At 44.1% G+C, this 26,177-nt stretch overlaps 1 protein-coding gene across 1 annotated transcript in view; it reads left to right on the top strand.

Annotated features, from left to right (window-relative positions):
- The window catches only part of SMOX (spermine oxidase), a 204,044-nt gene extending 178,522 nt beyond the window's left edge, over positions 1-25,522 (top strand). Inside the window, exon 7 of the mRNA XM_057700953.1 lies at positions 25,440-25,522. Within this exon, the coding sequence (XP_057556936.1) occupies positions 25,440-25,508 (69 nt within the window). The 3' untranslated portion in view covers positions 25,509-25,522. The remainder of the gene's footprint in view (positions 1-25,439) is intronic.
- Positions 25,523-26,177: the final 655 nt, after the last annotated feature.

Consider the following 26,177-nt stretch of genomic DNA (forward strand, 5'->3'; position numbering starts at 1 on the left):
GATCACATGACCCATAAGTGATAGGGCTGGGATTCAGACTCAGTACTGCTGCCTTTTTCTCAAGCTCCCACTTCAGTCATTGTACCATTGGCTCCTTATCCAGGGTTGGGATTCAAAAACAGCCGGAAGGGCCCCAGGGTATGGAATGCCTAAGTGTTGTCATACCTGCTTTTCTCATACTTAAAGAAGATAGCACTCTGGTCCATCACAGTATGAGATCTGAGCTCTGTCCCCAGTGATGAACTGAATTTGTTGACACATTCACAGCCTCTCCAAAAAGTGTGTGATTGGCAGAAAGTTAACTGTACGAATGAGTAAAAAGTCACTGAGTGCTCAGGGAACACAGTGAATATACTGTCCCATCTGTGAATCAAAGCCACAGTCTTGTCCACAACCACCCATCATTTGCACACTTAAAACCAAACAAATATAAACTTTTCACCTATTTCCACTGCCTTGATACCCCTCTCCTAGCCCTGTGTGTTTGATTCTTAAGCCCAGTCCCTGGGATCCCCTGTCTTCACTCCACATTCAGGTTAACCTCTCAGCCAACCCAAGCTGCTTATCCTTGTCCACTCAAGGACTCAAGAGTAAGATTTTCAGGTGGCAGAAGCTATTTCCACAGTCCAGCTCTAAAGGGCTCATCTCAGGCCTGGCCTCTGCTCTTTCCATGCCAGCTCAGGAGTCATTTTGGGACCCTTCTAAGGGAGACTATATCACCCTTGGTGATAAGGAAGGTGACCTCCCCCAGTGGTGGGCCCCCAATAGACCCAAGGGTAGATAATGTATATGCTGGCCATGAGAAAGCTTATGCATGGAGTTCTGCTCAGTAAAGTGAGGTGAATAATTAGGGCAATCAGACAATCTCTTTATGAAATTTTACCAGGAATTTATGGGAAAAAAACAGCCAGTATTATTAGGGGAAAAATATAAAGATAAAAAGAAGCAGAGGCTCAGGTCATGGCCAAGTCACATTAACGGTGGAGGACATGAGTGAGGACCAGGGGTCTGTTCATGTTGAAGGGAGCACCAAAAACTCAGTCCCCGTAGCTGCCTTGATGCTTCTCAGTCCCCTTGAATGGAATTACCTAGATGAGCCTCTGTTCCTCAGCTGTGATTAAAAGGCCTTGCTTCGCAGAGAGAATTTATCAAAATGAGAACTCTAGCCAAGCCAAGTGGTAAGGCCATGTTGAAGCCAGTACTTCTCAGACCTTAACATACATATGATCACCTGTGGATTTTCTAAAAAAGCACATTCCCATTCAGTAAATTGGGGTGGGGCCTGGGATACTAAATTTCTAAAAGCTTCAGGGAGCTGATGCTGCCGGTTAGGGAACACACTCTTAGGAGCAAGGGCCTAAGCAAACAACACGCACACACACACACATACATATGCCCACAGCCACGCACAAGCGTGCGTACACACACACCACCCATGGCCAATTAAAATTTTTCACAGAAATTACTTGCAGTCCCACAGATAAGCGCTTGTTGGTTGGCTAAATTTGTCTTTTCATGTAGCTCCACTATAGAGCTGAAAAAAAAAAGACTTCAAAAAACCAAATACTTATAATTTATTTTGGCATGGGAATCTAGAATGTGTTAAAATTTACCTTAGCAAAGTTTTTTTTTTGTATTTCAGGACAAGAACATTCATTTATTTAAAAAAATTGTCCCTTTAAATGACTGCCTGGGCAGGACTCACAAAACAGTAGTCCTATGAGTGGGAGAAATGGATTATTCAATAATGGTGTTGGGACAACAGTTCAGCAACTTGGAAAAAATCAATTTAGAGTCTCATCTTACTGTACACCAAAATAAATTCCAATGGATTAAAAAACCCAATATAATGTAAAAAGACTATAAAAGAATGAGATAATATCTAAATGAGGAATAATAAGGTTAAAAGAATTTGAAGACATCATATAAATCACAAATCTTATTAGATTACATTTAAAATTTGTCTGTAGACCAGGAGGGACTACTGTAATTAAACAAAAATAAAAATAGTTACAGAAAATTATAAACCACCACAATCAAGAGACAGGACAGTTCTATTAACTGTATGCATTTGTTGAAACTCATAGGGCTGTACCCCCAACAGAGCAAATCTTACTCTATGCATATTAAAAAATAAGTTGCAAAAGAGATATAAAAGAAAAAATAGGTGCTGAAAACACAGAAACATTAAAATACCAACCAATCAACTAGGAGAAAAAATATTTGCAATACTCACAACAAATTAAAAGTTGATGTTCTTAATATATAAAAAGCATTTTAAATTTGGTAAGCATAATATTAATATCTCAATAGACACAGGGGTGAGCCCACAAGTCATAAAATGAGAAATTTAAGTGGCTAAATAATAGAATGCTAAAAATAAAGTGGCTAAAAAAAGAATCACTAGTCATTGGTATTTTAATGTCCCATCCATCAAATTAATCCAAAATAAATGAAAAATGGGAATACATGATATTAGCAAGAATGTAGTGTGGTCACCTGAATAAATTGCCTTCAGAGATATCCATGCCCTAATTCCTGGAACCTTTGAATATTACCTTGTTGGGCAAAAGGGATGGTGCAGATGTGATTAAGGATTTTGAGATTATCCTGATTGTTTAGGTGGGCTTTAAATTTAATCACAAGTGTCCTTTTAAGAGGGAAGCAGAGAGAGATTTGTCTGCAGAAGATTAGTAGGAGATATGATGATGGAAACAAGATATTGGAGTGATTCAAGGAAGGGGTCATAAGCAAGAAGTGTAAGTGGCCTCAAAAGCAAGAAAAGGCTTTTGAATATTTTTCCTAGAGCTTTCAGAAGGAAACAGCCGTGCTGACACCTTGATGTTATCCCACTGAAAATGATTTTGGACTTCTAGGTTCCAGAACCGTAAGAGAATAAATTTGTATCGCTTTAAGCCCCCAGGTTTGTGGTAATTTGTTATAGCAGTAGTAGGAAACTAATCCATGCAGTAAAACAGTCTTTTTCATGGGTTCCAAGTGGAAATGTCAATAGTGCAACCTTTTTTGCAACGTTTTCACAATATGTAGGAAAATCTAAAAAAATTTATATCTAATGATTCCATATCTGGGAGTCTATTTCAAGGAGATAATTTGATGACAGAAAAGCCTCTTGCATAAAAATGTTTATTTTCATCATAATAACAACAAACTGGAAATAAATGTTTAACAGAAAGGGAGAGAGTACTACAGGCTATCTGAGGATGGATTATCATTAAGCTATAAGGTATTTATTAAGGTTTCAAAAAAATAAGGGAAATACTATGTCATATAAATATTACATTAAGAGAAGTCAAGATATAAAATTCTATATGCACCATGATCTCAGCTATGTAAAAATACATAGAAAGAAGACTGGGAGGATATGGGTCAAAATATTTATTGGGGGTGGATGATTACTTTTATATTCATGCAACAGTTCTGTTTTTTTTTTCTAATTTCCTATAAGGAATGGGTATTAGTTTTGCAATGAAATAATTATTAAGATTAATAAGTGACCCCTTTGGAAATGGAGGGCAAGGCAAATTTAGGGAAAAATCAGTTTAGGTCTTTTTTGTGATTCACACAATAAATCTATTTAGAAAAAATAGAGTAGGCACTGTTTGTTGTCTGCCCAATGTCAACTGCCCCTTCCATTTCCTGTCAGGACCCCAACATTGTGCTGGTGTCCCCCTTTACTCAAACCATGCAAATAAAGAAAGTACATCCCAGTCCCAGCTGGGAAGGGGGTGGGATAGTTCTGACCACTCCAAGCCACTTATGGAAAGCCCATTCTACCTCTCTCTGTATATGTTTCCAGAAGCCAGATTCAAGCACTTGCAATCACAGAGTTTAGAATAATGCCTCACATTCAGTAGATGCTCAATAAATGTTGATGAATAAAGCTACCAGCACTTGGCATTACCCTAGCAACTGTTATTGCTCTGGGAGTGGAGACATAATCTAGTTTAATCCAAGGCAGCTGAAGAGAAGAGCTTTTATGGTCAGATAAAAGGTTCTTTGTGTTCTCCAAATTCTGAACAAAGGAGCACATCACGCTCATTGCTGCTGGGCTCCATTTTGCCACCTTGAGGAGCCAGCCTGAGAACAAAGCCCTCACAGAGGAGGACAGAGCTGAGGAACTCTTCATGAAATGGAGCCAGAGATTATCCTACCTCTGTTCTTCCAGTTTTGTGAGTTAATACATTTCCTTTTTGTTTAGGACTCTTTGTGTTAGGATTTCTATGTAGAGTGCAATAGGAGTCCAGGGATTTTTTAATAGAAAACTTCAAAATATTTAGAATGTCTAGAATTAATTTTTGAGGGTTTATCTTGTGCTGAGCACTAAAATTATATAATTTCAGTACTGAGTACAGATTTTTATCCAGAGAAAGAGCTAGCTGTTCATTAAATTGACGGGATGGGACAGACAGTTATCTTTTTGGTCCTAGAAAGGGTAAATGAGTGGCTATGTTGTTGGGGTAAATATGTGGCAAACAATAACCTACTGTCTTGGGTTAGTGTATGCCTCAATTGGAATGGGGTATCTTATGTTGTAACAAACCTAACAACAAAGGCTTATCTATTGCTATGCAGCATGTGTACCATGGGTAGTGGTGAGGTGGGGGGACTCTGTTCACTGTAGCTCTCAGGGACTTAGGCTGATGGAGCAGCCACAATCTCAAATGTTGCTGGTCTTTTCGTTTGAAGAAAAGAAAGATATTTGGAGTGTGTCACATAGTTAAATGCTCCCACCCAGAAATGATGTGCAGAGCCTGCTTCATGGACACAGACAGGGCCCCAAGTTCAGAAGGGCTCCATGTTTGGCTTAATACTCTGCTGTTGCCACCTTGAAATTATTAATATTTTTTTCATTTTCAAAAATTTTGTTGAAGTATAGTTCATTTACTTGTGTTAATTTCTGCTGTACAGCAAAGTGATTCAGTTATACATATATATTCTTTTTCATGTTCTTTTCCATTATGGTTTATCACAGGATATTGAATAGAGTTCCCTGTGCTCTACAGTAGAACCTTGTTGTTTATCCATCCCATATATAGTAGTATGCATCTGCTAATCCCAAACTACCAATCCTCCCCTCCTACAACCCCTCCCCTTTGGCAATCACAAGTCTGTTCTCCATATCTGTGAGTCTATTTCTGTTTCATAGATAGGTTCCTTTGTGTCATGTTTTAGATTCCACATATAAGTGATATCATATGGTATTTGTCTTTCTCTTTCTGACTTACTTCGCTTAGTATTATAATCTGTAGGTCCATTCATGTTGCTTCAAATGATTTTATTTCATTCTTTTCTATGGTTGAATAATATTCCATTGTGTGTGTGTATATATATATATATATATATATATATATATATATATATATATACACTCCACATTTTCTTTATCCATTCATCTGTCAATGGACGTTTAGGTTGTTTCCATGTCTTGGCTATTGTGAATAGTGCTGCTATGAACATAGGGGTGCATATATCTTTTTGAATTACAGTTTTGTCTGGATATGTGCCCAGGAGTGGGATTCCTGGATGATATGGTAATTCTATTTTTAGTTTTCTGAGGAAGCTGCATACTGTTTTCCACAGTGGCTGCACCAACTTACATTCCCACCAACAATGTAGGAGTGTCCCCTTTTCTTGGCACCCTCTCCAGCATTTATCATTTGTAGATTTTTTGGTGATGGCCATTCTGACTGGTGTGAGGTGATACCTCATTGTAGTTTTGATTTGCATTTCCCTAATAATTAGAAAGGATGAGCTTTGCTCATGTGCCTGTTGGCCATCTGTATGTCTTCTTTGGAGAAATGCCTGTTTAGTTCTGCCCATTTTTTTGATTGGGTTGTTTTTCTGTTATTGAGTTGTCTGAAATGTTTATATTTTGGAAATTAAGCCCCTGTTGGTCACATCATTTGCAAAGATTTTCTCCTATTCCATAGGCTGCCTTTTTGTTTTGTTTATGGTTTCCTTTGCTGTGCAAAAGCTCATAAGTTTGATTAGGTCCCATTTGTTTAATTTTGCTTTTATTTCTATTGCCTTGGGAGACTGACCTGAGAAAACGTTGGTATGATTTATGCCAGAGAATGTTATGGCTTTGTTCTCTTCTAGGAATTTTATGATGTCATGTCTCACATTTAAATCTTTAAGCCATTTTGAGTTTATTTTTGTGTATGGTATGAGGTTGTGTTCTAAATTCCTTGATTTGCATGCAGCTCTCCAACTTTCCCAACTCCACTTGCTGCAGAGACTTTTTCCTCCTTTGTCGAAGATTAACTGACCATAGGTGTGTGAGTTTTCTTCTGGGCTTTCTATTCTATTCCACTGATCCATATGTCTATTTTTATGCCAATTCCATGCTGTTTTGATTACTGTAGCTTTGTAGTATTGTCTGAAGTCTGGGAGGGTTATGCCTCCTGTTTTGTTCTTTTTCTTCAGGATTACTTTGGCAATTCTGGGTCTTTTATGGTTCCATATAAATTTTAGGATTATTTGTTCTAGTTCTGTGAAAACTATCATTGGTAATTTGACAGGAATTGCATTAAATCTGTAGAAATTATTAATATTTTAAAGTAAGAGGCCTCACATTTTCATTTTGCACTGGGACATGCAAATGTATTATGTAGCCAGTCCTGGTGACATGTGTCACTTACACTTACACCTCATTGGCCAGAGCTGATCACATGGCTCCACCCCAACCACAAGGGGACATAGAAGTGTAATTCTATTTTGTGACATAAAGAAGAGCCAGAATATTTATTGAGGAGCATAGAAGATGATATAGAATGTCTGACAAAAGTCTTCTGTTTTGTGAGGCTGAGCGAAATTTTCCTCTTAGTATACAGAGCTCTAAAATCACTTACTTGAAAAAGAGTCTCAGGATATTTTGTGAGGAAAAGGACAAAAATTCCAGTTTCTATTCCTGGAGATTCAAAGTTAGGGGTGACCAAGTCTAGGATCCGGGAAGAGCAATGAGGTTTCAGAATTAGGATTAACTAGGCTGAAGATAGGACTCAGCATGAAGACCAAAGGGTCTGTGAAAGAAAACTTGCTCTGGCTCAAGGTATGCAGGGCTGGGATCCCCCCCCCCCCCCCCCCCCGATCATGGTTAGCTGTGGGATATGATGAGTGAGCATGGGCTATAAACCAAGAGAGCTACAGCCTTGGATCCCAACATGGGGCCATCACTGGACCTGGGCCAGAGAAATACATCAGCTGTGGACAAGGATGCCTAGGTCCAGTATTGGACATTGACAAAAAAATGAAAAGTTATAGGCCCAGGAATTGGTGGGGCTCCAATTTTCTCTCCCATTGACATTTAGAAGCAAGAATAATCCCTCTTCAAACTGATTCAGGTTCCAGAGTTTTTAGAAAAATTGCAAGGAGGAGCCTGCTTGAGCGAGGCAGGAATTTTGGATTTCTACTAACAGGCCTTGAATAATTAATTAAGACAATATAAAAGGAGGTTCTCTTCATTATATCCTGAGTTGGAGAAGCAGCTCATACAGTTACTTTGCAGCTTAGCCGAAAGAACTATGCTCATGCAAAGGTAGCTGAAAGAGTCCTCTCAATTTAGGAGGAATATTTCTTCCAGTTCTTGGGGCAGTCAAGCTGAGTACCAGTGGGGCCACAGAGAAAGTTCATTGAAATCTGCTGTGGAGAAGCTGCTGTGGGGGTGGGTGCATGTTCCTAGGACCTGGGCTCAGCTAGAGAGGAGGCTTGAAAAAGCTGTGACCCAGAAGACCTGCTTGGATTGATGTCATATCCATGGCCATATGAAAAAGGCCAGTGGGACTGTTCTTCACTTGTTCACCTTAAGGTCAGGGCTGCTTTGGCTTTTGCAGGGAGTCTCCTAGAAGACAGGGACATGATGAAGAGAAAAGGATCCAGTGCAGCAAACTTGACAAAATGAACATTTCCCCTGAAATGTTGCTCTTGTTGTCCTGCTCAGATCCCTATTATCAGGAAGGAGCACCATTTTCCAGCTGTTGTGGAGCTATTGTGTTGGCTGCTAAAGGATCACAGGGACCTCATTCTCGCAATGATTGCCCTCAGCCAATTGGGACCGCTGTTCTGACAGGCTATATATCTCCTGCTGATGAAGAGGAGCCTTCAGTCTGTGACTGACATAGAGGTGCCAAAGATTTGCCCTCTTATCTCAAGGGGGTCCACTCTGTGGTACAATTTATGCCCAGAGCTCCCCTAGACTTCAGACGAGCCCACGTGCTTGCTTAACTCTGTTTGTTTCTCTCACTCCCATTCTCCAGAGATCCTTCCTCCAGTAGATTACGTGCACCCAAATCTTCATCTCAGATGCTGCTTCCAGAGAACCCACCCTCTCTCCAGTGGGCTTAGAAAAGTGTTTGGTTAAGAACAAAGGCTCCTGGCCAATGGGGATGGGGGTAAGGGGTTAGAGGAGGAGTAGGAAGGCATGGTTCTCTTTCTTCATCAATGGAAACAATTTTCCCAAAGATTGGGAGTGAAAGTTACTGACAAGGGTCTCTGTGAAAGTCCAAGGGGATCGCAGAAAATCACTCACGATTGGCAGGGCTGAGGTCAGCTCTCAAATAAGATGGGACTCTGAGCTGAGACTGTGTCCTAATGTAAGTTGATGTGGTTTGGGAACACACCTAGTCACAGATTTTTGCCTTCTCTTTCCTTCTCCTTGTTCCTTCCCTTCTCTCTCTTCACCTATTTGTTCATCATATCTAGAACTTTCCAACTGTTTTGGGTGAGGAGGGAGTTCCTATGGCACAAAAGCAGAAAAGTCTTTGGGGGTATTCTTGCTTAATGAAACTGCACTGGGCACTGACTTTTGACATATGGCCTCTCACCCCAACCTAGCTACATGAGCCACTAAGTGTAGCTGTGCTTGGAGAATGCCTTCTTTTCACCATAAGTGTCCTGCATGGCCTCAGTTCCCTATGGTTCTTCTGCCTACTCCTCATTCTTGTCCCTATTCTCTCTTAGTCTTTCTATAATCCCCCAGTCTTTTAGAATTCTAGGGTTTTTTGCAGCACTCCTGACCACGTCTATATTTCTTTCCTGCTTAAAATCTTTCACTGGTGTCCCACAGCCCTTCTAAGCTCTTGCAAGAACGCTACTTGATCTACCTCTCCCATCTCTGCTAGTCCCCCTCCCTCCCTACCCTGCTACCCCCTGCCTTGGCCCTGCCTACCTCACAGCTCTGTTTCTCAAATTACTACTCATCCATCTGTACCCTGTTCCAGCCATTACTTCCCCTAAGATTGCCTCTCTCCCTAATTGACTTTTCAAGAGTGATCCAAGCTACTTTTTCTCTCTGAACTTCTTGTCATCCTCGGGGCGACTGCCTATGTCTCTGCTTTGGGCTCTTTCCTGCCTACCTTCCCCTCCATCATTCAGTACTGACTTTTAACTGGTAACTGCACCTGTGTATTGCTCTTCCAGGCTGCACAGTTAGACTAAGCTCCTTGAGGGCAGGGCTATGTCCAGGACCTCTTTGAATCTCTGGTATTCAACATAGCACTTGGCACAGAACACCTGGGATGAACACTGCACTGGACTCACCACCCATGCCAACTTCCCTTTTTATAAGGGCTAGAAAAGCAAAATCCCCCATTTTCCAGACTCCCCTGAAGCTAGGGTTCTGCACAGAATTGACACAAAGGCCAGCTTTCTGCTGCTTCCACTGATTCTGCTGGTGAGCAGGCTTCAGCCATTGAGACGCTGGGTTTTCCTGCAGTGCGTTCCAGTGGCTGCTCACTAATTTCATGGCTGTTGAGAAGCAGGGCTCAGGGCATCCATGTTTTGTTGGTGAAGGGCTAGAGAATGTGGTCTTACTCTAGTACAAGCAGTTTCACAGGGGGCTTGTGATCCGAGGTACCAATGAGGTGATGTGTTCCTGTGTGTGTGGCATAGAAGCAGCTCCCCTGCTGAGCTGGTTCTGTTGTGCTATATTGTGTGTCATGGTTCTTTCAGGCCTCTCAGAAGTTTTCTGAGTGCTGAATTTCTTACATTAAATCCATATATGCTTAATGTAGTTCAAGTAGTTTCCATTTTCTACTACTGATCCGTAGTTGATATAGTATGTTTACAGAATATTGAAAGATCAACTGGTTCTCACCCAAATGGGTTCATTTCACAGATGATGATACCGAGGCCCAGAAAGAGAATCAAAAAAAGCCAATGATAGTGCCAGGACTGGAACCCAGGACTCCTGCCTCTTAGTCTAGTGCTCTTTCTCCTGAACCAAAGTGACATTTCTGCCTTCACTGCCCTCACCCTTCCCTGTCTTATTCTCTAGAATGAATCTCTTCCTTCAAAAGGTGGGATAGAGTGGGATTGGACCACTTTTAAAAAAATATTTATATATTATATATATGCATATATAATATTAATATTTTAATATAAATAATAATAAGCAATATTGGCTGTTTTCTCTTCCCTTTTCCATCTCACTTCCCCACTCCCCTACTAGTATTTACCAGAATCAATTTCCTATAAACTACTTGCTCTAGAATCCTTGTCTTAAGGTTTTTCTTCTGAGGGAATTCAAATAAAACAGAAGGATGCTTCCCTGTCAGTAGGATGTCAAGTCCCAGGAAAGGTTATAGGCCCTGTAGAGGGTAGATTGGCAAGGGATTTATAGGCAGATGGTCCTTGCCAGAGCCTCCTAAACTTGTCCCTGGAGATGGGCCCCATGTGGACCCCAGTGCCTTTACAAGTACTGTGCCTCCATTCTTCTGCCAACTGAGAACCTTGCTCTAGACCGACCCTAAGGTAGACTCCAAAAAGCAGAAAGAGGATAAATACCTGATTCCTTTGTCGATGTAAAATTTGCTTCAAGGAGTCTCATCTGCATTTGGCCAGGCCTGAAAGCCTCCTGAATACTAGCTCAGAGCATGTGGTCTCTTCTGTCCTCACAGAGCAATTGATGTGTGGGATGGGAGCCCCAGGGAACACAGAGAGATGATAGTGGCCCACAGCCTGGGCCTCCTTCAGCACTCAGCCCCAAGCAGTTTTAAAATGTCTCCAGAGAAATGATAAGGGGTTTTGAAAATAAAAGGTAGTGGGGCAGCCTGCAGCATCCTACCTCCTGGGACCTCAGCCTCCCCACCCCTGACTCTCTGCACGTGGCAGGACAGGACCTTAGGGTGCTGTTCTCTGGTCTCCTCAGCCACTTTGGGCCCAAGGTCCAGTCTGGCTAAGAGTGGTCAGCAGAGCAGAGAGAGTCAGGTGGACCCAGATACTCAGAGACAAGGCCACGGTTTACTGATGCAGGGGCTTGGTTATTCTCTTCCTGCTTCAAAAACTTCTCTTTCATCTAGAGCTGAATATCTCCCTGTTACTTTCCCAGGGGAGAAGCTTGTGCTTTGCCTTTCATAAATTTCCATAAACCATTCTCACACTCACACCCACCAGATATTAGACTCCTCTGACTCTCCCTAGATTGGCCATAGCAGGTGGGTACTTGGATTGTGATGGAAGTTATGTGTTCTCTTAGAGTCCCATGGGGTTCAGTGGGGGTGAGGGAGGGAGGAGGGTTTCTGTTATAAATACAGGAAATCTGCGAGACTGAGGATGAACAGTACTTTGGGGTCTCATGAGAACAGGCAACACAACTCTAAGAGGGTTGGTCACCCTCCCTCCATTTTATAGGTGAGGAAACTGAGGCTTCGTGTATGTTGAGGGGAGTGACTCATCCCTGACTGTCGTGACTAAGAGAGGAATAGAGAGTCAGGCTAAGTACCCAGCCTCCATGCTTCTCTGCACTGTCCAACCGACAGTGCCAATTTGTTATTACATCAGTTAGCTATTGCCACATAACAAATCACCCCCAAATTTAGTGGATTAAAACAACACCATTGGGACTTCCCTGGTGTTGCAGTGGTTAAGAATCCGCCTGACAATGCAGGAGACACAGGTTCAAGCCCTGGGCTGGGAAGATCCCACATGCCATGGAGCAGCTAAGCCCGTGTGCCACAACTACTGAGCCTGCACTCTAGAGCCTGCAAGTCACAACTACTGAGCCCATGTGCCACAACTACTAAAGCCTGCGTGCCTAGAGCTGATGCTCTCGCAACAAGAGGAGCCAGTGCAATAAGTCTGTGCACCGCAATGAAGAGTAGCACCCACTTGCCACAACTAGAGAAAGCCCACACACAGCGACGAAGACCCAACACAGCCAATAAAAAAATAAATTAAAAATAAGTAAATTAATTAAAGAAACAAAACACCACCGTTTACTTAGTTCATGATTTTTATAAGTTGATAATTATGGCTGGACTTAGCTGGCCCGTTCTTCTGCTCACATCACTCATGAGTCTGCAGTCGGCTGAGGTTCAATGATTCACTCACATGATTGGCGATTGCTGACTGTTGGCTGGTATGATGGGGTAACTGAACTACATAGTCTCTTATCTTCTGGAAGGCTGTCCCAGGCTCATTTGCTGGGTGGTAGTTGTGGGTTTCCTGAGAGCAGAAAGATAAAATCCCACTGCACAAACTCTTTTCGAGTCACTGCTTGCACCACCTTTGTCCTATTAGTCAAAGCAAGTCACATAGCTAATCTCAGATCCAAGGGCTAGAGAAAGAGCTCACTTCTTGATAGAAGGAGCAGCAAAGTCACTTATAAAGTTGTAAGTACAGGGAAGGGAAGAAAATTCTGTTCATTTTTGCAATCTACCACAGCTACAAGTAGTGCAGTGGCCCACCGGGTCACATGAGGGGAGAGAATAGAGCCCCTGTGTGAGCCCCAGTTCAGTGCCCAGTGATCTCCTGCTGCTGATCACACAATATCTTGGGTCAACACATCTGCTTTGTCCACCTTCAGTCCCTGGCAGACAGCAAAGGACCTTGAGTGGTTCTGGGACACTAGTGAGGGTAAATTTTGGTGTGGAGTGAAGAATGGGAAGGAAAAAAGTAGAGGCCAGAGTAATGCCTGAATCCAGCAGAGCAGCACTGCTGTGGTCTGGGTGTGAGCGGTGGGAATAACGCTGAGAATGTTCCGAGATCCATCTTCCAACGCAGGCTCTCATTCTGGACCCCCCTGTCAACAGTGCTCCCCGCCCCCAAGTTTGATTCTCCCTCAACTAGCTTCCAGAGTTCCCTTGTGGAGGAGTCTATTGAGCCCCAATTTTTATAAATCGCTGAAGCTTCATATACTGAATATACCACCCCTCCCCAGGGCATCTGGAATATAAATAAACATGGAGGGGTCAGGCCTTACAGAAAGAGTGAAACTCTTTGAGGTGATAGAAAATTAGATAACACCAGTGACCTGTGAGGACACATGTTTTGGGGGCAGGTAGGTTGGGGTGGGAGGCATTCCATGAGGCCTCCCATACTATCCAAAAGTTTTCATTGTGTTTCTTGGCATATTAAATCTGGGAGGTTGGGAGGTCTTAAAACAGGGTCTTCAATCCAGAAACAAGTAAAAACTTGAATTCTCAATGTGAATATGAGAGTTAGAAGGGACCTTAGAGAACAACAGTGAGACCCTTCCCCTTTTATAGAGTGCTTTAGGCCAAGGGGGCTGGGGTGATAAAATTACTTGGCAAAGGGACTAGAAGAGTTAGTAATATTACACATTAACTGTATATAGCTATAGCTATAGCTATAGATATAGATGGATATAGATACATATAGATGTATAGGTATATACACACTATATAATATGTATAACTATATTATATATAGTATACATAACAATATATTATATAGTATATATAACAATATTATAGTATATGTAACAATATTGCACAGCCAATACTAACAATATCATATAGCCAGTATTAGAATTCTGATCCTGTGACAAGGTGACCAGAATTTATTGAAAGCCACATATAAGTAGGCACTGCTGTGCTTCTATGTATCATCTCACTAATTCCTACAGCAACCCTGTAGGGGATGCTCTTGGTGCCCAGGCCACGGGACCAGTCACTGCAGGCATTGGCTACCGGCCCTTCTCTGGGAGGCTGACCTTGGCTGATGGGACTGACCTTGCCTTGTGAAGAAGCCTGGGAGAGTATGACCACACCTGGGGGCATTACTTAGTTAATGATTCACTGATTTGGGGTAGGACAGCTCAGCCTCCTCGCCTCTGGGAGGGACCACTTCGTGGTGTTATTCATGCTCCCGAGCTCCACATGGGGTCAAGCTGAGGCCAGATTCCAGCTGAAAACACATCCTTGCTCAGCTCCTTCCCTGTCCTGCATCCTTCATTCCCTTTCAGCTGAGGGCTCCTACCCCCACCCAATAACCATGTACATCTGAATACCTATCTCAGGCTCTGCTTCTGGGAAACCTGACCCAAGACAAATCCTACGTAGTGTTCACAGCTTGTGAACAATATAGTCAGAAACTGCATGCCAGATCTTCTGATCTCCAAGGTTACTGCTCTTGCCAGTTCAGTCTCCCTCCTTCTCTTCATTTCTGGGTATGGGGTCTTGAGGGGGCTGAGCAATATTTCCAGTATTTTTTGCTCCTAGGTGCACCATATGGGAAGCATGCAATGTCCTGTTCCTAGCAGGACCCTGCGTTCCTGCTAGTCTTCCCTACCTTTCTGGTGACTCACAGGATCCTGAGCAGTGACTCAGGCCCACTGGGTGAGAGTGCTCCCTGCAGAGCTGCTAAGTAGGCTCTGTGGTTGTAGGGTCCAGGAGGCTGGCAGAGCTGAGGGCCACCAGAGATCAAGTTTGCAGGTGGAGGGCATGTGGGTTGGCATCTGGCCTGGTGATGTCTACTCCCCCATGTGGTGTCTCTCATGCCACCTGAGGTGTGAACACTCAGCAGAGTCAGCCTGTTTCTGAGTTCACAGCTCTTAAGGTCTCATCATGCTGGGCTGTTTCACATGCTTTTAACCCGTTCAATCCTTATACCATTTCACAGATGAGGAAACCGGGGTTCAGAGAGGGAATTTGCCTCTGTCAAGGTTGCTCAGCAGGCAAGTGGCTCGGCAGAGACTCAAGTATAGAGGTCTCTATGTAAAGTGCAGATGCTTTCCTCAGCAGTTCTCCTAATCATCTCTGTGAGAGCATTTTGTCCCAGGTGGTCCTTTCTAGAGGGCCTAGGACACATACTCTACTGCCCTCACTCTAGAGGACTGACTGATCAGGGCAAGCCTCTGAATATCCAGAGCAAGGATTAGGCTGCGTCTTCCCCAGACAAGCCTCTGGGATGTGCTGCCCTCACACCTGGGCAGTTGGGGCCTCTGACCTTATCCCGTGCTTCAGAGCAGAGCTTCTCAAACTCTCTGTGCTGAAGGACCAGATTTAAAATTTTTGAATCTGTTGTGGACCAACGCCTTTGTAAAATACAATAAAATTACTAGAAAAGTGAAATGTAAAAAAAATACACAAAATAAAGCCCAAATGTCTTATTATTATTATTATTATTAGACTCAAAAGACATAAAATTAAGTAGTCAAATTGCTTTTGAGTTCCTAAATGCTTACTCAGTTTCTGTGCTAACCTTGTCATGGGCTCATGAGAAACAGCTCCTGGGCTGGCACTGCTTTGTGGACCACATTGTGAGCAGTCCTGCTTTAGAAGACCTTCTCGTCCCTCTCCTGCACTGTGCCAAGGAGAGCTTCCCACCAGGACTTCATGACATCTGTCACCTCCTCTACCCCCAGGCCACACTCAGGGTGAGAGAACCTAGAGTCCACTGTTTAAATGGCCTTATCCTGCTTCTGTGCTCTATGTGGGCATCTTCTCAGGATCTGCCCTCTCAAGGTTAGTCCATGACATTGGTGAGCATCCCCAAAGAAGGGGTCATGGACAGAGCTTGGACTTGAAGGCTCATCCATCCACACGTGTGCATGTGGGACCCTGCATCGTATAGGGTAGAGATGTGGGTGTTGTTAGAAGGGGGTGGGCTGCAAGTTTGGTGCCTCTCTCTGTACTCTTATGTCACAACCCCACAGATGTTAGAGGCAGAACTACCTTTGGGCTTGTGGTGTTTCCCGCCAGATTGTGACTGATGGAAAGCAGGGCGGTGGGGACTGAGAACCTTGACTCTGACAGCTGTGGCTCCTCTCTGGCAGCATCTCTCCACGCCCTGGCAATCTACTCTGTGTGGCAGCTGAGTCCATGGGCAGCTGCTGGCCAGCATTGCTAGCCAGTCATGTCACTGCCACCCCAGCCCTCGGGGAGCCTTGTTCTTCCTCTCATGTAGCACTTGATTAAGACCCTTTTGTACTCCTTCCTGATCGCTGTCTGTTTTCTGCCTCAGGGACTGACCCAGCAGTAGTTTGAGGCCCTTGGAGGGCTTGGCAACTTCTTCCACAGCCCTATAGCTCTGGAACAGGCCCAGGGCCACACACATGGTCTTGCCTGTGGAACTTCTAAGTTCTCTGACTTATTTGGGGTATGTCTGCTTCCTCCACGTGGCAGATGCTCTCGTAGGGCAAGGACCACAGGGTTCATCTTGGCATGACCCAAGGGAATTGCCAAAAGCTTGGTCCACTACTTTCTTTATCAGTAATTCCAGCTGTGTTTTCAAGTTTAGGTATGCTTGAAGTTGGCCTTCTGGGGCTCATACACACACACACACACACACAGACACACAAAACACACACACAGACACACAGACACACACACACACACACGTACATTCATAGTTATGTCTCTACTACCTTCATTGTCCATTTGGCTCTGGCGGGGCTTAGCAGATGGAGACCCGGAGATTCCCAGATGCTGTCTTGCCAGCTGAGAGTCTGAACTGCTGCCACAATTTCCAGGGTCCACTTGCTGGCCTTCCTGGTAATAACATGAATTAAGTTCATTTCTCAAGCCATGTCAGACATCTTGGCCTTTCAGAGACAGGGATGGCTGAGTGAGTACCAGGACATGGTTTGCTTCTCTACCCTCAAGATCAGGCCGATAGCCTGCGACATCTTGGAGAATGGGGACTAGGATCTGCAGGAGGCCTCCCAAGTTGCCTGCCACCTCTGAGCCTCACCATGGTCTCTATATGTTTATGCTAGCTTGAGTGAGTACAGTGCATTAGGGTAGCCCTGAACAAACCGGCAAGGGAGATCTGGAAAACTCCATCGTTGGCTGTCTGAAGCAGCAATGAAGACCAGAACCAAGACTTTTCTCACATTCTTTGGGAAGGATCAAATTGTTAATGGATGTGAAAGTGCTTTGCAAACTGTAACGTGCTAAGTATTGTAAATGGGAATGTTCATTTTTAAGACCACCATGGTAGATTTGCTGTCTTCTCAGCAAGTAGCCGTTGTACCTCTTCCAGGGCCCTTCAAAGGACCACATCAGCCAGGAGTGTCTTCTGGGCAGTTGGCAAGATGCTGGGTGCCCATCCCTAGGCTTGGCTGTGTGTGGTCTGCAAGGAAAATAAGAGCCATGGGACTTTCTCCAGGGAGCTTCCCTGCAATAAAAGAGTAGGAAAAGTCTCCCTGAATAGCTGCAGGCAAGGCAGCAGATGCCAATGATCAGATGGGGAAGAAATGACCACTTTTTGAACTACGGTGCCTCCCACAGATCCTTGCAGCAGCTCAGCACGTAGAGAACCAATTGTGACTGAGCTCTGTCCGACAGGGGTGGCTATGGGATAGGACTATGCCTATGATTCAAGTTGGTGATCAAACTCACGAGATGCAACCATCTTATGTTTACTATGGTAACTTCGTATGACTGTTAGTTTTATATATCGGCTTGACTGGGCCATGGTGCCCAGATATTTGGTCAGATGTTATTCTGAATGGCTTTGTGAAGGTATTTTTGATGAGATTAACATTTAAATCAGTGGGCTTTGAGTAAATCACATTGCCTCTGTACTGTGGGTGGGCCTCGTCCAATTACTTGAAGGCCTTGATAGAACAAAGACTGACCTCCCCTGAGCAAGAAGAAATTCTGCCAGGAGACTGCTTTTGGACTCAAACTGCAACTCATCCCTGAGCCTCCAGCCTGTCAGCCTCCCCCATCAAGTTTTGGACTCCTCATTCTTTTATAATCACATAATCCTGTTCCTTAAAATAAAACTCTCTCCATACCTATACACACATCCGACTGATTCTGCTTCTTTGGAGAGCCCTGACACTTAGCTTTATGGAAGGACAGAGGGAATTAGATACAGGGTACCCAACATCTCCTTACTGGGAGGGCTAACCACACAGCTTCTTTGGCCTTTTCAACCACATGGGGTATCTATGGCTGCCAGAGTGGCAAGCCAAGGTGCTTGCAGGTCACCTTGACACAGACACCACAGCTTTTGTTTCCCATCAGCTTTTTATACTGTGTGAGTCAGGTAGGCCCAAGGCTTGCGAGCCAACTTGTAATGCTTCATGTTTATTCTGTAGTTCCAAGGAAGCAAGGCAGTGAGAAGACCAAGGCCGAGGTCGTTCCCAGACAGGCTTACATCGGCCCAGATCTGATGTTGACTCTTATGCACATGAATGCAATTCTTGTTGCTGATGTTTCCTGCTTTCCTGAACCTCTGCTCATTATAATTCACAGCTGAAGCTGGAACCCAAAGGAAGACAAAGGAGTTAGCCTTCAGCTTTTGATACGCAGTATGAGATCCTAAAGAAGCCCTTTTGGAACGGGAATTGTGGAGGCAAGGATTGTGCCTGCCAGAGCTGGGCTTTGTTGAGATATAAAAGGGCTTTCTAATTTCCCCAAATCTTCTCATTAAATACTGAGAAGGCTCAGTGGTGTACCACTTGAAGTCATGGTGTAGGGAGGCACAGGTTATATGTCACATGGTGGGGGTGGAGGGGGCAGGAATCCTTTCTGGGATCCGAGAAAGGAGCTCTGGGTGGGGGATGGGAACTGGATACCTGCTCCCTGACCTCCCCCTAGGTCAAAATCCATGGGGTGGTGGATGAGTGTGGCCCATGAGACAGGTTTGGAAACTCTAAAGCAGAGGGCAGAGCCCTGCTCCCCACCTGAAGAGGAGGCAGAGCCTTCCTTGGAGAGTGGCCTGCACCACATGAAGAGGTCCTAATGGAGTAGAAATAATAGTGAGGCTTGGCTATGTTGAGAGGCCCTGAGATTTCCCTGCTCACCCCTGCTCTCTCCTCCCATGGGTCCTGCAGGGCTTGGAGGAGATCCAGGAACATGCCTGTGGCCCCTGGAGAGTGGCAGGGAAGGGACAAGGCAGAATGCCAGCCAAGTGGTCACATGTTAGCAGGGAAGAGGACATCCTGACATCATCTCTGACAGAAGCTGGGAAATGGGGCAGTTCAGGGTACGGTTAAGATGGCTGCTACTCAACTTCAGGGCCCACTTCAGCCTGGGAGGGACTGAGATGGGGTTTGGTAGCAGCGTCCCGTTCACTGGTCTGGCATCTCTTATTTATATCCGAATTGACCTTTCATCATGGTACTAATGTCATATAAGCCCTTGGAGTCAGCACCAGTTCCCCATGATGGCTGATTTGGGGAGCACCCTAATAGCCCATGAGTTTTTTCCTCAGTGGCAGGGCAAGAATAAAGATGCAGATGTAGAGAACGGACTTAAGGACACAGAGGGTGGGGTGGGGGGGGTGCGAGGGGGTGAAGGGGAAGCTGGGACGAAGTAAGAGAGCAGCATTGACATGTATACACGACCAAATGTAAAATAGATAGCTAGTGGGAAGCTGCTGCATAACACAGGGAGATCAACTCAATGATGGGTGATGACCTAGAGGGCTGGGATAGGGAGGATGAGAGGGAGTCGCGGGAGGGAGCGGATATGGGGATATATGTATAAATACAGCTGATTCACTTTGGTGTACAGCAGAAACTGGCACAACAGTGTACAGCAATTATATTCCAATACAGAGCTAAAAAAAGTTAAGTTAATGAGCAAACCCTGGCCATTCATCTCCATGATGCTGGCTCTAGAGTGGGGGGGTCCTCAGCACTGTAATGGAGTGGCATCAGTGTCACTCTTGTTTTCCTCCCTGATTAAAATAATAAATGTTTTCCTCTCCGCCTTAGAATTGAGAAGTGGGGAGAGCTGCTGCAGTGGTAGGCAGACCACCATCAAAGCCCTCAGACTCCATTCTGAAGCAGAGAAACGAAACGGTCTTGGCGTCATGACACATTAATGAGAACTCCCTCTGCTCACCCCAGTGGGGGCCCTTCAGTGTCCAAATCTGGAGCAGAGGGAAAGGAGGCTCCAAATACCTCAGGCCTTTACCTGGCTTTGAATTCCTCCACGGCTGTGGTCATGGGGGTGCGGCACGTGTCAAGGTGACCGCCTCTGTGTTAGGCGAACGTGATAACCACTACACCACGGAAACCACACGTGACCGCCTCTGCGGAGCTCCCTGTGCCAGTCTCTTCCCCTGGCAGGTTAACCAGATGAGAAAGTACACAGTGAGGGACTGGGGAGGAAGAGGAGACCGCAGGGCCCAGTGCTGAACACCTGGAGGGGACCTCCGGTGCCTCCGGTCACACACTGAGGGGTGAGCAGGGAGGGTCTGGAAGCTTGTTGGGAAGTGGATTGGGGGGTGCGGGATGACTGTGTTCTAAACCTAACCTTCCTTTGGGCTGCTCTGCCCCAGAAAGAGGCCAGAGACAAGGATTAAGGTGTGAATAATTTATTTCGGTTGTGAAGGAAACGCCACCAGACAGAGAAAGGAAGACAGCCAATGAAGAGTATGCCATGAATTCAGTTCCCATGTGGGCAACTGGGGCTCAGTCTCAGTGGAGAGCTCTGAGAGACAGTGTAGGGCATGTAGCTCAGAGTTTTCCCACTTGAGTGGTAAAGGAGCTGGGGTACTGACCTGCCACTCCAGTCCTAGTACAGGGACATAGTACTGCTGCTGGGGTAATGAACTTTCAAGCGCTTCAGGCTTGTCCTCTGTGGGGGCTGAGTGGGCTCCCATAGTCAGAAAAGGCCATCGTCAATGAGAAGCAGGTATTCATAAGCAGGACCAGGCTCCTGTGTGGAGGTGAGTGTGCAGGAGAAACGAGCAAGTGCTGACAAATACCTGCTCCATCATCCACGCTAGTTCTTCGGCTGGTGTCCCTTTCCGTGTCTTGCTCCCCCATTCTCTTAGTCTCTCTCTCTCTGTGTCTGGACCTTGCTCCTCTTAGAGACCTTCCTCCTCTCCCACTCCTAGTCACCAATTACCTTCTTTGGGTTGGCCCTTTTTGAGTTTCGCCCACCAGCTCCCTAGGTCCCTCCTCTCCTTCTGTGACCACAGAGTCTAGACCAAAGAGGTGTAAAACGCAGACAGCTAGTCTTCTTTACGAACAGGCTCTTCTCTACCTGGGCTGATTTAGACTGCTCTTATATATTCCCTGGCTCCCTCCTTGTTTTAGGACAGCATTTACTTCTCTTATTTTGGCACCTTCATTTGAGCCCCAATTTCCCTCTTCAGATTGATGTTTCAGATCTCTTTTATGTCCCATTCCAAGTGATATGCCCTGAACATTAACTCTGTGGTTAGTCGCCGCCTTTGTGTTCTGTTACATGCTATTCTCACCAGGGATACTTTTCCTTCCTTCTCTACTTAAGCAATACTATATCCTTCAGAGACCTGTTGCGATGGAATCAGAAGTCACATGAGTCCAAACAGAGCACTCAGGTTCTGTTTCATATGAGAGGGAGAGAGAGGAAGAGTGAGGTAAAGGGAGGGAGAGGGAGGGAGAGAGAGCACCAAAGACAAATGAGCACTTCTCTGAAATGCACAGATTTCCCAGGGACCTGCTAGTCTGCCTCACCTGGCTGGACCCACCAAGATAACAGGGAGCCTAAGCTAGATGAGAAGCCAAACTTTTCATTAGAAAGAGTCCTTCTGGTCATTGCCCTATAAGCAAAAATAAGATTGGAAATTACAGGGATGAAAAACAGCAGGCGATTGTTGGAAGTGAGCAACAATTCCAATTTGATTCTGAATCAAAACCTGGAATATTAATGCCACTGAACACAATGTACACTAAACATGGTAAAATTCATTATGTGTATTTTTACCACAATTAAGAAATACAAAAAAAAAAAAAAGAAAAGAAAAGAAAGAAAATATCTATGAATTGAAAAAGACTCCAACGGTCTAGAGCAGCATAATTGTCGGGGATTTGGAGAGTGGGTGGTTGAAGTGGAAAACTGGGTGACGTTGATGAATATTCTTCACAGTTTTTCAAGACCCAGGGTTCTGGCGCAGACCTGTAACCTGAATCAGCTAGAAGGCAGTTTCTGGAAGAGGGAAATGAGCATCTGAACAATTTTTATAAACACTCTTTCTGGCACCAGGATGGTGTGCTTGCTGCTGATGTATTCTGGCTAGTGCACGAACAGTCTAAAGAGAAGCGTGTTGGGTGTGAAGGCAGCCTTATCCTGAATCCCACTGAACAAGAGAGGAGGAAAAGCTTTCTTGCTTCCTACCAAATCCTGCCACAAAGAAGTGATCAGTTTGTTGAGTGAGAAAGCTTAGAGAAGGTACAGACATTGTAGAGACTGTCCAGCTTCCTCCTAGATGGAGGAAGGAATGCAACCCTCCCTAGCACAGCATTCTGTCCAGAGCTGGAGGCCCTGGCCCCCCCTTAAGGTTGAAGAGCAAGCCTGGCACCTGCTTTTAGAGAGCTTGGAGTCAGCTGGGGCAGAGATTTCACTGTCCCCATGGACCTCTGGGAATTAGAAATGTGGTTGGAAATACCAGCTGGGCATAGAGGTTTCTACAGGAAGCCAAGAATTGCCTGCTTTTCCAAAACAAACCCAAGTGAAACCTGCAGTTTCCAGGCAGCTCTTGTCAGTGTGGGGACCTATCCTGTCTCCAGCAATAAGGGGGAAAGCAAGACATCAAACCCATTTCTCAGCTAAGGCCTTCCTGCCCATAGTGATCAAAATAAACTGGACTCAACCCCACAGTGGGATGGCCGCTGACGGCCCAAAGCATCCCCTGTGTGATTTTTGTGGCTCCTAGAGAGCCACCTTCCTCATGCTCCCTTTGGTCCTAATTTCTGCACTCATACATCACATCTCTAGTCTACTCCCATGTAAAAACCCAGACACATTCAGATTTTTCATTGTTTTTCTCCCAAATGGCCGCCACACTCATAGGCTTCTTACTCTTACGGGAGGTTTGAGGGTTTGTGCACCATCTTCAGCTCATCTTGAAATCTCTCTTCCCTGCCCCTGCTTCCCTCTCCCCTTTCTCCCCTCTCCCTGTCAGGAGCCCATTCCTTCATTGTTTCAGCAGAGTGCTTTTCCTTCTCCACTTAAGTTTTCGTACCTGCTGACGGTCCTGCCCATGGATGCTCTGTTGTACCCCAGCAGGCTTCTCCAGGCAAAACTTCCAAACATAATGCTCTCCCCAGGTAGACTTTTTGATAAATTCAACTGTCTCCATCTCCTTAATTAGAGACAGTTTAGCCAACCCAAGAAAGAGACATTTTATCACAAACTAGCCAAATTCGTACCTCCTATTAATATGGTGGATCAAAAGGAGAATAGAAATGATTAACCTTACGAATATTTGAGATACAGTATCCTCAGATCTTCAGATCAAAGGTTTTTTTTGTTGTTGTTTTTTTTAAAAGAAGGGTTAAAGTGAAAAAAACCCATTAAAATGTGTCTTAAACCAATGTTTCTCAAACTTCAATGTGCACACAGACCCCCCCTGGGGATCTTGCTAAATGCATGTTCTAGCAAGACTGCAGTGGGGCCTGCATCATTAATTATGAAGCTCCCAAGCTGGTACTGTGGGTCCATAGACCATAGTTTTTTAAATTAATTAATTAATCAATTAATTAATTGGCTATGTTGGATCTTCATTGCTGCATGTGGGCTTTTTCTAGTTGCGGAGAGCAGGGGCTACTCTTCGTTGCAGTGTGCAGGCTTCTCATTGCAGTAGCTTCTCTTATTGCAGAGCACAGGCTCTAGGCACGCAGGCTTCAATAGCTGCTGCACGTGGGCTCAATAGTTGTGGCTCATGGGCTCTAGAGTGCAGGCTTAGTAGTTGTGGCGCATGGGCTTAGTGTTGTTCCGCAGCATGTAGGATCTTCTCGGGCCAGGGCTCGAACCCGTGTCCCCTGCATTGGCAGGCAGATTCTTAACCACTGTGCCACCAGGGAAACCCAATGGACCACATTTTGAATAGCAAAGTTGTAGACCTTTCATGATTTTCAAAGTTATTGCTACTAGAATTACCTAGGGAGCTTAAAAATATTAATGCCTGGACTCCACTCCGAGGTTCTCATGTAATTGAGAGTGGATGGGCACTGGTATTTTAAAAACTTTTCAGGTGGCTCTCATGTGTAGCCAAGGCTGAGAACCACTGCCTAGGGTACAACATCAAGCACATGGATTAATATTTTATCTTCTCATAATTGCAGTACTTGACACGGGTAGACAGGAGGAAGACACAATTCCTTTTTAAAAAAAAATTTATTGGAGTATAGTTGATTTACAACATGTTAGTTTCTGCTGTACAGCAAAATGAATCAATTATAGTATACATATATCCCCTGTTTTTCAGATTTCCTTCCCATTTAGGTTAGCACAGAGTGCTGAGTAGAGTTCCCTGTGCTACACAGTAGGTTCTCATTAGTTATCTATTTTATACATAGTAATATATATATGTCAATCCCAGTTTCCCAATTCATCCCACCCTCTCTTTCCCCCTTGGTATCTGTAAGTTTGTTCTCTACATCTGTGTCTCTATTTCTGCTTTGCAAATAAGTTCACCTGTACTATTTTTCTAGATTCCACATATAAGCAATATTATATGATATTTGTTTTTCCCTTTCTGACTTCACTCTGTATGACAGTCTCTAGGTCTTTCCACATCTCTGTAAATGGCACTGTTTCATTCCTTTTTATGGCTGAGTAATATTCCATTGTAAATATGTACCACATTTTCTTTATCCATTCCTCTCTTGATGGATATTTAGGTTGCTTCCATGTTCTGGCTATGGTAAATAGTGCTGCAATGGGGACGTGTATCTTTTTGAATTATGGTTTTCTCTGAGTATATGCCCAGGAGTGGGATTGCTGTATCATATGATAGTTCTATTTTTAGTGCTTTGAGGAACATCCATACTGTTCTCCATAGTGGCTGTACCAATTTATATTCCACCAACAGTGTAGGAGTGTTCCCTTTTCTCCACATCCTCTCCAGCATTATTGTTTGTAGATTTTATGATGATGGCCATTCTGACTGGTGTAAGGTGATACCTCATTGTAGTTTTGATTTGCATTTCTCTAACAATTAGTGATGTTGAACATCTTTTCATGTGATTGTTGGCTATCTGTATGTCTTAGTTGCAGAAATGTCTATTTAGGTCTTTCACCCATTTTTTGATTGGGTTTTTTTTTTTTTTTATATTGAGCTGCATGAGCTGTTTGTATATTTTGGAGATTAATCCCTTGTTGATTGCTTCATTTGCAAATATGTTCTCTCATTCTGAGGCTTGTCTTTTTGTTTTGTTTATGGTTTCCTTTGCTGTGCAAAAGTTTTTAATTGATTTATTTTTGTTTTTATTTTCATTACTCTAGCAGGCAGATCAAAGAAGATCTTGCTGTGATTTATGTCAAAGAGTGTTCTGCCCATGTTTTCCTCAATGAACACAATCCCTTCGTAAAGGTGAGAACAATTGCTGTATTCCTAGCAGTCCTCAAGGGTTCTGGGGAGAACCATGTGAGAACTTGGCTCTTTGATTGTGATAGTGATAGTTAATGGCCTTGTTCTTTAAAGCCAGCTTAAAAGGATATGCTAATCAATAAAATGGCAAATTGAGCTAAAATAAAAAGAATAGAAGATAAGAAAAGTGTTAAAAAATGGCACTATTAATATATAAAAAAGGAAATTTTAGGGTAAATTAGATATAATAAGAATAAATGTTGGTCCGTTCCTTGGCAGCAGTAGCTGTGGTCACCAGGAAGGGTATAGGATGGCTGGCAATGGCGGTCACTGTGGGGGTGTGTGTGTGCCCCTCAGATACCATTTCTGGGAAGATATTGAGAGAGGAAGAGGGCAATATTCTTGAGGCTCAGTGCTACAGTTGAACCACTGCTTGGATTGCCAGCAAATTGAAGTGTTCAGAGGAAAGGAAATGAGGCAGTTAAAAAAATTTTTTTTAATTAAACAGATAATAGATGGAACAGGGTTTCCTGACAAGATTGTGAAGTAGAAGGACCTGAGTTCGCCTCCTCTCATGAAAACACCAAAATCGCAACTAACTGTTGAACAACCCCATCTACTAAAAAGGACTGGAACCTATCAAAAAAGGTACT

This window comes from Hippopotamus amphibius, chromosome 12 (assembly GCF_030028045.1).
Source record: "Hippopotamus amphibius kiboko isolate mHipAmp2 chromosome 12, mHipAmp2.hap2, whole genome shotgun sequence".
In the NCBI taxonomy this organism is placed as follows: Eukaryota; Metazoa; Chordata; class Mammalia; order Artiodactyla; family Hippopotamidae; genus Hippopotamus; species Hippopotamus amphibius.